Here is a 12,615-nt window from a genome sequence, read left to right as displayed (position 1 = left end):
GGGGTAGACACGAGGCGGTGTGCCAGTAAGGACGCTGGGCTCTAAAGGGGAGTGGATTTGGGGGTGGTTCCACATCGATTGGAGGAAGGAAAGAGTGCCAGCTAGGACGCTGGGTCCCGAAGGGGGGGTGGATTGTGATGTCCCACATTGGTTGGGGGAGGAGAACAAACCACCGTTTACAAGGGTGTGGAAACCTTCCCCGTGGTTCCACATCGATTGGAGGAAGGAAAGAGTGCCAGCGAGGACGCTGGGTCCCGAAGGGGGGTGGATTGTGATGTCCCACATTGGTTGGGGGAGGAGAACAAACCACCCTTTACAAGGGTGTGGAAACCTTCCCCTAGCAGTTTTAAAGCCTTGAGGGCGAGCGCGAAAGGGAAAGCCCAAAGAGGACAATATCTGCTTGCAGTGGATCTGGGAGAGCTTGATAAGCCCGAGAATCGTGCCCTCAAACACACTTGAGCATGTTATATTAAACTTAGTCTCAGAAGTCTAGGTTGATTGGTCCAACCGACTCTTTTCGCTAGACAAAGAGTCATTGGGTCTTTCGTTATGTGATTTTCAAGGCTTCAAATCTCAAACTGCAACGAAAATGGAAAATTAAAATAATGCAATTTAAAAACAAACAACACCAGAGAAAAACAAATTGAAAAGCGAAACGGTTCGCGACACTATTTCAAACAAAATATAAAAGACCCAAAGTACACAGGCCGAATCGACACTCATAAGCGACCCTCAAGTGGCAATGCAACTCTCAAACGCTCCCCCCACCTCGAGCGACAACTAGCGAATGACCTGAAAAAGAAATCTAAAACGCGGTGAGTAAAAAAAAGCACTCGGTAAGCAACCAGGCTACTAGTAGGCTCTCATCGCATACAATCACTAGTAGGTTTCCACAGGCTTTTTTCTAGGCTCTAGGAAGTTCGGGCTTAACTCTATGGTTATCTGACCTTCTGGGAAGGCCTTAAATTGGTGTCGTGGTGTAGTTGGTTATCACGTCAGTCTAAAACACTGAAGGTCTCCAAATCGACACTCATAAGCGACCCTCAAGGGGCAATGCAACTCTCAAACGCTCCCCCCACCTTGAGCGACAACTAGCGAATGACCTGAAAAAGAAATCTAAAACGCGGTGAGTAAAAAAAAATACTCGGTAAGCAACCAGGCTACTAGTAGGCTCTCATCGCATACAATCACTAGTAGGTTTCCACAGGCTTTTTTCTAGGCTCTAGGAAGTTCGAGCTTAACTCTATGGTTATCTGACCTTCTGGGAAGGCCTTTAATTGGTGTCGTGGTGTAGTTGGTTATCACGTCAGTCTAACACACTGAAGGTCTCCAGTTGAAGTTTGGGCGACGCCATATTTGAATTTTATTTTTATTTTCTTTCATTTTAGGCCGAGAATCGTGCCCTCGAACACACTTGAGCATGTTATTAATTGTTTGGACTTTTATTGAAGAAATACTTGTAGGAATTAGCGAGGACTAGGGTGTAACGATTATGAGCATGTTATATGCTTTCGATTTGGCCAAAAAATTTATGAACTAAACATAGTTTCAGAGGTCTAGGTTGATTGGTCCAACAGACTGTTTTCGCTAGACGAAGAGTCACGGGTCTTTCGTTACGTGATTTACAAGGCTTCAAATCTCAAACCGTGACGAACATGACCAAAAGAAAGGAAAATAAAATTCAACATTAAAATAATGCAATACAAACATGTGTTGTTAAGGTTTGTTACAAACCGAGAAACGGTTCGCGACACTATTTCAAACAAAATATAAAAGACCCAAAGTACACAGACCGGATCGACACTCATAAGCGACCTTCAAGTGGCAATGCAGCTCTCAAACGCTCCCCCCAGCTCAAGCGACAACTAGTGAAGACCTGAAAAAGAAATCTAAAACGCGGTGATTTAAAAAGCACTCGGTAAGCAGCCAGCCTAGTTGTAGGCTCTCATTGCATCCAATCACTAGTAGGTTTCCACGGGCTTTTCCCTATGCTCTAGGAAGTTCGAGCTTAACTCTATGGTTATCTGACCATCTGGGAAGGACTCAAATTGGTGTTGTGGTATAGTTGGTTATCACATCGGTCTAACACACTAAAGGTCTCCAATTCAAGTTTAGGTGATGCCATTTTTGAATTTTCTATTTTTATTTTCTTTTCTTTTATTTTCGAGCTTGATAAGGCCGAGAATCATGCCCTCGAATACACTTGAGCATGTAATTAATTGTTTGAACTTTTATTGAAGAAATGCTTGTAGGAATCAGCGAGAACTGGGGTGGAACGATTACAAGCATGTTATATGCTTTCGATTTAGCCAAGAAATTTATGAACTAAACTTAGTTTCAGAGGTTTAGGTTGATTAGTCCAACAGACTGTTTTCGCTAGACGAAGAGTCATTGGGTCTTTCGTTACGTGATTTTCGAGGCTTCAAATCTCAAACGGTGACGAAAATGACAAAAAGAAAGGAAAATAAAATTCAACATTAAAATAATGCAATTTAAAATCAAACAACACGATAGCCCAAACAAATTGAAAAGCAATACAAACATGTGCTGTTAAGGTTTGTTACAAACGGAGAAATGGTTGGCGACACGATTTCAAACAAAATATAAAAGACCCAAAGTACACAGACCGGATCGACACTCATAAGCGACCCTCAAGTGGCAATGCAGCTCTCAAACGCTCCCCCCAGCTCAAGCGACAACTAGTGAAGACCTGAAAAAGAAATCTAAAACGCAGTGAGTAAAAAAGCACTCGGTAAGCAGCCAGCCTTCTTGTAGGCTCTCACCGCATCCAATCACTAATAGGTTTTCACAAGCTTTTCTCTATGCTCTAGAAGTTTTTGTTTATAAGTATGTTTTGTTCTCAAATGTGGTGAGGATTGTTCGTAGATGATGATAAGGCAACCCTAATCCTCCTCAGCCCAAAGATCCAAATTTTTAATGAAACAAGAACCCTTGAATCGAAGAAATTAAGACCTCTTATCCAAAGTTTATATCATCCGAGAGATAAGACTAAAATTAGATTACATCTTAGGATCAAAGACATAGAAGCAAGCCCGTAAATCAAAGAAATTAAGACCTATTATCCTAAAATTAGATTACATTTTAGGATCAGAAGCAAGATTTGGAACCTTGTTCTAAATTGAGTCGCTCCACGATCAAACTTATCAAGGCTTGATTGAATGACTTGGATGCAATCTATCACAGAAATTGCTTGAAACTTCAAAATGGCAAAGATGATGCTCGAATTCTAAGGGGGAACGTCTCAACTTGAGAGATCAATTTCATTCATCATAAATTTTATTTTTACATATTTTAGTCTCCCTACAAAAGACATTTTTAGCCATAATTTAATTTCGATCCCCTTGAATCTCCACAAAAACGAAGTCAATTTGACGGTTTGACCATTACAAATTTTATGAAATTGAAAATAATAAATAAAGTTTTCTAACAACTCATGAAATGATGCTTGCAACTTCATCCGCTACTTCAATTGTGCAAATATTCACTTCTGAAGCTCCAAATGGTCCTTCCTCAGTCGAATAAGCTTGTAACACATGAAATGATAAATATTCCATTCCAAAAAGAGAAAATTCGAAATAATTGGAATTTTTTTGGAACCGAGCCTATCTAATTTTGAAGATGAAGAATGACTACTTGTTTAATCTTACCTTGGATCGTGTAATAGGTCTAGTTGGAACATACGGAACACCGTGATCCTTATCATCTTACCCCTCTTCAAAAGGATTTGTCCCCAAATCAGAAAGATCTTCACCTACATCAAAAGGACTCAATTTAGCAATATTGAAAGTAGAATGTACTAAAAATGCTCTAGGAAGATCTGTTTTATATGCATGGTTATTAATTCTTTCAAGGACTTGACAATGGTCATCCCCTCTTGGATGTAACTTTGTCTTCCTTTGAAATGGGAATGCGAAAATGTATCCGAACCTAGTCACTAGGTTGAAAAATGATTTATTTCCGTCCTTTGTTAATTCTTGAAACAACTTTCAAATTTTGTTTCTCAATTCTCTCATTCACCTCTTTGTGCAATGTTTTTTTATCAAATCTGCTTTACTTATGGTTGCTTCATTCACAAAGATATTAGAAGGAATAAGAAGCAAATAAAGAGGCGTAAGTGGATTAAATCCATGAACAACTTCAAAAGGAGAACAATGAGCGGTACTATGAATTGCTCTATTATATGCAAACTCTACAAATAACAAACAATGGTCCCGAAGACATAATATTCTTAGAAATAATGGCCCTAAGCAATGCTCGTAATGTTCTATTAACCACCTCAGTTTGTCCATCAATCTGAGGATGCATGTAGTTGCAAACAACAATTTGGTATCAAATTTACCCCACAATACTTTTCATGTAATATTAATACTTCCTTAAAGAATAAGTCATCAATATGTTTTGCATCATCCATCTTGTTGCATGCAATAAAATGAGTCATTTATCTAAATCTATCCACCACAACAAAAAATACTGTCTTTACCCTTTTTAGTGTGCAATAAACCAAGAACAAAATTCATATATATATTAGTCCAAGGTTTTTTTAGGTACATTCAAAGGAGTTTACAATCCATCTGGTTGTGACTTAGATTTAGCTTCTTTGCATTTAAAACATTTGCTGCAAAACTTATGGACATCGTACTTCATCTTCAGCCAAAAGAAGTGTTTATGCAACATCTTATCAACTTTATTAATCCCAAACTGTCTCGTTAAGCCACCACCATGTGCTTCTCTCAAAAGAAAATATGTTATAGAGCATTTAGTAATATAAAGCTTACTTTTTTAAAATAAAAATTCACGAAACACATAATAATCATCCACAGCTTTTTTTTCGCAAGACAAGATGTATAAATAGTTCTAAAGTCTTGGTCATCCCTATATAATTCTTGAATATACTTAAATTCAAGAATTTTTGCACTAAGAGAAGTAAAGAGATTGTACCTTCTAGATAATTCATCAGCTACCATATTATCTTTACCTTGCTTATATTTGATGACATACGAAAATGTTTCAATAAACTCCACCCACTTTGCACGCCTATGGTAAAGTTTACTTTGACCCTTTAGATACTTCAAGTTTTCATGATCAAAGTAGATCACAAATTCTCCCGACCGTAAGTAGTGTTGTCAAACCTGCAATATATGAACTAAAGCAAACAATTCTTTGTCATAGGTATAGGTATGACTAAAAGATAAGAAAATGACAAAAACATATGAGATGTTTAAGTTAATAGACACTAATTTAGAGAGTTATTTAAATGTTCTCGAAATTAAGTATTACAAAAATTCAAGAAAAATAATTGAAGCTTTTACCGGAAATAGTTTATAATTAGCTAGACATAGCTAGAGAAATTTTCGAAATTACTCTATGGAAAAAAATATATAAATGAAAGTAAATTTGATTTACTAGAGTTTTTATGGACAATATGTGACACGTGGATAGTTGATATAAGATCTACTATCAAGATTCATTTTTCATTACATTTATATGTAATTCTTGGAAAATACTTGATGAGGTAGGATAGATTCTACTTGTTGGCTTTAGGAAATCAATCTCAGTTGGTGTAGTGGGAGATGTTAAGGTGTTAGGTAAAAATTGTTACTAAATGTTGAACCTGGTGTTTTTAATAACCATAAGAGAAACTCAATTTCTCAAATTTTATTACTAAGTAGTTCATATAGTAAATTACTTTGAACTATTAAAATTTATATTTTTAAAATTGTTTGAAAATATGTTCCGCTTAAATTAAGTACAATTAGTATGTGTTAAAATGTTAGCACTTACTATACTATGAAATATTGAGATATTCATAATTTGAGAATCAAGAATAAAAAGACAAATTGTTTTCTTCTAAAAGATATACTTGTCTTTAGCCGTTAATTCGATTAACATCGAATTGAATAGAATAAAATAATAGTAAAAGGTAATTATCTAAAGGTTGGAGTTAATTACATTACATGTCAATAGATCTTACTTTTCATGCAAGATAATCATTGGGTTTTTATTGAATAAGGCTACATGACCAAATAACATTTTGGACTTGTGCATTCGGACCCACGTGGTATCAAGAATATTGTTAATATTTTATGCTTAGACAAATTCAAAAAGGTTGAATATGTTTAAAATTATGGGTAAGTGTAAGACTCTAAAAGAAACCAAATAGCTTATTTAATTCTAAATAGAAAAAATATATTTATATGATAAATATAATTTTGTAAGGAAGTTCAAATAAAAGGTCATACACCTTTCATAAGGTGAGATAGTGTTTAACTAAAAGTTCTAAGTGAAGCTAGTGATAGTTAACCATAGTTAACAATTTAATTCACATTAGAATCAAGTGGATCCTGGTCATTAATTGGATAAGCTTCATTATAGTGGAAGAGTTTAAAGGCTCATTATCCTCAAAATAGTTAGGGGGATGATGATGAAGGATAGTTAAAGTCATAAAGTCGAGCGATTTGTAGATGTTCTTGATGAGGTTAAACTCATAAGATATGAATGGACCTACAAAAGGAAAATTATGTATAGATAAGAAGATACATATCTTAAAAAATATGACTCATGACAAAGAGTTGAACTTGACGAGAGAAAGTTGCTAAAATGTAATTTTCTCTCGTGTTGTCATTCTAGAGTCTATTGTTATTCTATATATATATATTTATTATTATTATTATTATTTATTTATTTATTGCTAGAGAGGTTAAATGAATATTTAGAATTTTGGTTGAAAAGACATCTAAGAGAATACATCTATACATATTATTATATAAATTTATTATTAAAGATTAAAAACAAAATATTTGCTAAAGGAGTAAAAGTTCATTATGAATTTAACGTATAGATCTTTGAAGAAGGTTTGATAACCTACGACTTTGAATAAATTGTAATAAGCTTGTGAAAACAAGCAAATTACTAATCACTTAGTAGATTTTTTTAAAAAAAGAAATTACGTTGATAATCTTTGATTGGGATGAAGGATTTGAGATAATTCTGTATTGAGAAAGTTGTTATCAAATATTTGATGCAAAACTTCAAAAATGATAATAATCATTCAAATATGAAGTGAGAGGAATAGTATCCTAAGTAACTTCAAATGATGAAAGTATATGATTAATTATCTTTCCTTAGTGGGAGACAATTAATGCATAGATGAGAATTAACGTAGTTAATTAGATTATATTAGTTAAATTAATGGTATGACCATTAAGTGAAAAATTAAAGTTTTCTCACGGTATTAGATGGATAATGAGAATTTTTTATTTTGTGTATATAGTTATTGATCTTTATGAATTTAGAGAAATTTATGTTAAGATTAATTTTACTTCAGAGTGAGTGTGAAGTATGATGTACAATCGGAATATTTTCTTCTTCTTTTTTTCTTTTAAAGCAATAAAATGACTTCTACAATAATTTCTTTAACATTTGGAAAAGTGTGTTAGATCTGATTTAGTTTGTCACTTTTCATTGTGATGATAGTGATACAAAGACTAATATTAAGGAAATTATAAAACATCAATCTATAAAGAATAATATTGAGAGAGAAAGGATCATGGTAGTGACAAGATGATGACCTTTAATGATAATTGTTTTGATTTATATAAAATGGCTCTCTCGACTAAAGTGTTTGAGGGTCACCTAAAATGTTTAGGATTACGAGACATGTCTCATCTTCTTTAGGGCAAGTGGGAGAACATGTTGGGTATAGAGTATGCTCTAGGACACGTCTCACCTACTTTAATGCAAGTGACATACAAGAGGATCGTGTTCAAATAATAACCTAAAAGGTCTATAGTATATGGATAAGGTTGGGTGCGTAACACTATTGATACGACTCACTTTATAATCGTTACAAATGATTTGATCCAAATCGTTCATGTCGAGACATGTAAGTAGGGGTATCCTATACAATGAGTTTGTATAAGACTGGACCAAGAAATATTTAATCATTCTTTATAAATCCAATTGAGAAGATTAATATTTCACATGATGATCATATGCGACTCGGTATTAATCCTGAGTGAGTTATGAACTCCTGCCTGTGAGAGCTTGTCCTTTAATTTACATAAGTGAGAATAACTAGCGTATTCAATATGCCTACCATTTTGGGGACTTTGACAAAAAAGGGAGTTGGAAACATAATATCATGAGATGAAATTCACTTCTTTCCATACAACGAAAGTAGATGAGTTGTTCTCTTAGGTACTAATTTCGAGACTTGAACAATGGGCCCCACCCTCTCATTGGCTAGAGAGGGACTTGGTTAATGATTGGATCATAAACAAATTATTCGTTAGAGAATCTGTGGTACTTAAGGTGAAAGATGTAAATACACGGGTAAACGGACTTTTGACCCAGGTGTAATTATGAACAACTCGTGAAGAATCGACTTGCTTGTAATAATGATATCAATGGACATAACTTATCCTAGAGTGCATAAAATTGCAACTCTAGGTCTAGAGTGGAGTGATATATAGTTAAGGAATGAAAATTGATTAATTAAAAAGTTTAACTAATTAATTTTATATCTATAATTCATAAGTCATAAGTCATAAGTCATAAGGTCCCTTGCTAGCTCATAGAAACCCCTAAAAGGTTCCATTTAAGGAAAAATTTGAAGTGTTCCAATTGAAATTTAATACATTAAAAATATTAAAAAGAAAATATATATTTATTGTATTTGATACAATTAAATATTAAATCAATGAATGTATACCTTAAATAAAAAATATATTTGAAATTTAAATGAGATTCAAATGAGTTAAATATATATTAAGATATTTTATACCATAACATATTATATATGCAAATATATTATTTGACAAAAATTCTCTTGTATCTACGTGAATAGGACATTTAGTTTGAGCCAAAACCATACGAATCTCTCCCTCCGAAACTTCATCTACCAGAATCCTCGAAACTTCTTACTCCAATGAGTTTGAGATTTTTTTTTCAAAAGGCTCTCACAAGTCTTGGGTTTCCAAGATTTATATAATCTCTCTCCATTTGGGTTTTGTTGTCATTAGTTGCTCGATTTAATTTTGAGCGGGCACATCTAGGTATGAAATAAAAAAATAAAAAAAAAGTTGTTTTCTTGTTTGGAGATTTTTATATGGGCTAGTGGCAATATTTATTCTTAGTATGAAAAATGTTTTCTTATTTAGAGACTTGGAAGGCAGATTGAAGAAGTTTTTGTATGGGCGAGTGATATTTGTTCTTAGAAATCATATTTACAAGATTTGTGATAATCTCCATCCATTTCGATTTTGTTGGCTCTGGTCCCTTAATTTAATTTTGAGCTTGCACGATTTGAAAACTGTTTTTTTGTTTGGTGATTTGGCAGGCAAATTGAAAAATATTTGTATGTATTGTTGGTGATATTGGTTCTTGGAAATCATATTTCCAAGATTTGTGATAATTTTCCATCTAAAAAATTATTTTTGTTGGTTTTGGTTTCCTAATTTAATTTTGAGGTTGCAGTAATTTGATATGAAAAATTGTTTTCCTGTATGGAGATTTGGAAGAAAAATATATACGACACAGTGGGTTGGTTTTCGAGCTAACAACGTTTGATATGTAGATTGAAGAAATCTTTGTATGTTGTGAGGTATGTCCCTCACTAAGATTTCGTAATTTGATTTCCCTAGGTGTTTTGGATGCTCTATCACTTTGGAAGGAGGAATTTGAGAGTAGCTAATGGAGTTTTGGTGGTAATTAGAGGGACTAGAAGAGGTAGCATATATTATCTCAATGGAACCACGATAATCGGGCATGCTGATGTGGTAAGTTTGGAAGAACAAGATATATTGAAACTATGACACATGCAATTCGGGTATGCTGGTGATTTGGATAAGTGTCGATATACTATTGGTTATCTGTCCACAATGACTGGTGGACCCGTTTGTTGGCGTTTAATATTGCAGTTTACTTTTGCATTGTTTACCACCAAAACAGAATATATTACCCTCGCTCTAGGTTTTAAAGAAGCTATTTGGATGCATAGTTTAGTTCATGACGTATTTCTCAGAAACACATAGAAGTGTTTTGTGATAGCTAGAGTGTTATTTGTTTGTCGGAGAACCAAGTCTATCGTACTCGTACCAAGCATAAATGTCCGATTTCATTTTGTTTAAGAAATTGTTAATGGAGAGAACATTCATTTATTGAAAATTGGAACTGCCAATAATCTGTAGATATGTTGACAAAAGTAGTTGCTCGTGAAAAGTTCCAACATTACTTGGATCTTATCAAGATTGGATAGAAGAAGTAGCATATTGATTTAGTACAGCCAAATCGATTATATAATTGGAGATCTGGTTTTCTCCTTAGGAATCTTGTCATACGTGTAAATTGTTGTAAATTGTAATGAATTATCGTAATTCTCATTCATTTTGGTTATTAAAAACTATTTTGATTAATATTCTTATTAATTTTGGTTATTGTAACTATTTTAATTAGTATTCTCATTTATTTGGTTGATGCACGATAATTAGTATGTCTTGTATAAAAGCTTGTCTAGGTCTAGAGTCATGTAAAGTCATTGTTATTTTGTATTTAGCTAGAGGCAATTTGGAGAAACTTTTGTAGGAGGGACTTCGTAGTTGTGAGAGTGTGAGACACACACTTTATAAACATTTTAGTTATAGTGATTGACTACCACCCATGGATGTAAGAGAATTTCTTCTCTCCTAACCACGTAAATTTTTGTCTCTTTATTTAATTTTTGTTCATGGGTGTGTGAGTATAGTCCATCTTGCTTCCGTTTTCGCCACAACAATTGATATCATAGTATTATGGTTGTGGCATTCCGCTGCAACAATTGGATATCAAAGCATATTTAGTTGTGACATTTCGCTACCACAATTGGGTATCACAGCTTTTTGGTTGTAGCATTACGGCGCACAACAGTTCGAATACATGAAACTTGAGGGAAGAAACAAAAATGGTTATAGAGAAGACCAGAAACATTCTAAGATAAATGAAGCAAGATGAGAACAAGCTCACTTTAAACGATTGACACAAACGAAAAATAAGAAGAGTCCAATAAAACAACGGTTCTTAAACGCACCCCTTTTTTATTCTTTTACAAGTAACATTTGTGGGACCAAAAAAAAAAAAACATCATCATAATCATCTATATTTCATTCTCGATCTAGATGTACATAAACAATACAACACAACGTCCATTTAATGGCACGATAACATAAGTAGGAGAGGAGAGGAAAGTATGTTTATTACTAAGAAATTTTTTCTTTTACTATTGGGAATCACTTTCAACAGCTAAAACGATCAATGAAATGCAATTTCAAAATAACTTTAATTTCTGGGTCAACTGTATAGAACAGCCTAATTGTAGAAATTTCATGAATTAAGTATGAATTCAAAGTTCCTTTCTGAAGAAAGTAGTGTTCATTCAAAGTTTCAAAACTCGATTTTCTTAGACCCCAACATCTCGCGCCGTGTGATTAAAGGCGATAGAATTGTTGTGCTTCTGTAATGGCGGTGGATTTCAACTGCAGCCACAGATTCGTCGTTCATTCCATTACATTTCATCCATCTGCGATTCCTTAATCTGTACTCTGTTCCTCTTGTAACCGCAACTGTGATAGGATCTCCATTGGAAGCTTTAGATCGGTGGGGCGATTTTGCCCTTGCAGTTGATTAGCTCGAGCCATGGCGGCGAAGCCCAACTCGGTTTCCTTCAGGGTTCCGTACAGGAACATCCATGATGCAGAAGTGGAGATGGTGGCTGTCGATGAACAGCAGCTTCAAGGGATCGATCTCAATTCTCCTCCTTCTGATGGATTTCCTAATGGAAGCCCAGACAGTTCATCGTCAGCGCCTCATGTTAGATCTACGCCCAATAGTTTGATTATCTTAATTCTCAGTTGTACTATCGCTGCCGGTGTTCAATTTGGTTGGGCATTACAGCTTTCCCTACTAACGCCATATATTCAGGTATTGTTTCTCACTTCTGCTCTGGTTTTAATTTCGTCCTTGAGTCGCATTCAGATTGCTTTCAACGAAAATCTTCCTCTGATTATTCCTTAGTTACGACATTGTTCAAGTATTTGCTGCATTTGTTTATAGTTTCCTCCCCCTAATTTTACACTTTACTGGTTGCGAATTTCTTCGACTTTTCTTTTTTTGGTCTAATTTTGCAGACACTCGGAATTGAGCATGCGTTTTCTTCGTTTATTTGGCTTTGCGGTCCCATCACTGGGCTCGTGGTACGTGATGATAATCTTCTTCCTTAATTTTACCCGTTAATTATGACATTGGTGAAAGATTCATCCCTGATTCATAGAAAATGCACCCATTGTTCAATTAACTTTTGGTGTAAATGATTGAAATATTATGCATTGAAATTGTATCTTACCATGTTTATAGATTAATAGGGTAAGGGTAATTTTTCTTTAGTATGCTGTCAACCACCGCGGATCAGAAGCTTCGACTATTTGTAAGTTCATATCCATTTGAGGATTGAGTTCATGCCATGATCACTTACCCAGTTTTTCATGAGTTTTTTTTTTTTTTTTTTTTTTTTTTTTTTTTTTTTTTTTTTTTTTTTTTTTTTTTTTTTTTTTTTTTTTTTTTTTT

The 12,615-nt window shown here is 34.1% G+C and overlaps 1 protein-coding gene and 1 non-coding gene across 2 annotated transcripts in view; both read left to right on the top strand.

The window, feature by feature from the left end:
- Positions 1–1,279: 1,279 nt before the first annotated feature.
- Positions 1,280–1,353, top strand: TRNAV-AAC. Its single transcript has one exon. It is a non-coding gene; the product is annotated as a tRNA-Val (tRNA).
- A 10,014-nt stretch (positions 1,354–11,367) lies between these two features.
- LOC111450764 (sucrose transport protein SUC3-like) overlaps positions 11,368–12,615 on the top strand; it is a 6,320-nt gene continuing 5,072 nt past the window's right edge. The window contains exons 1-2 of the mRNA XM_023091043.1: positions 11,368–11,973; positions 12,180–12,245. Coding sequence (XP_022946811.1) covers positions 11,689–11,973; positions 12,180–12,245 — 351 coding nt within the window. The 5' untranslated portion in view covers positions 11,368–11,688. The remainder of the gene's footprint in view (positions 11,974–12,179; positions 12,246–12,615) is intronic.

The sequence above is a fragment of the Cucurbita moschata genome, unplaced genomic scaffold (genome assembly GCF_002738365.1).
Source record: "Cucurbita moschata cultivar Rifu unplaced genomic scaffold, Cmos_1.0 Cmo_Scf00012, whole genome shotgun sequence".
Taxonomy (NCBI): Eukaryota; Viridiplantae; Streptophyta; class Magnoliopsida; order Cucurbitales; family Cucurbitaceae; genus Cucurbita; species Cucurbita moschata.
Note: the sequence above shows the minus strand (reverse complement) of the source record. Positions and strands in the feature narration are given on the sequence as shown.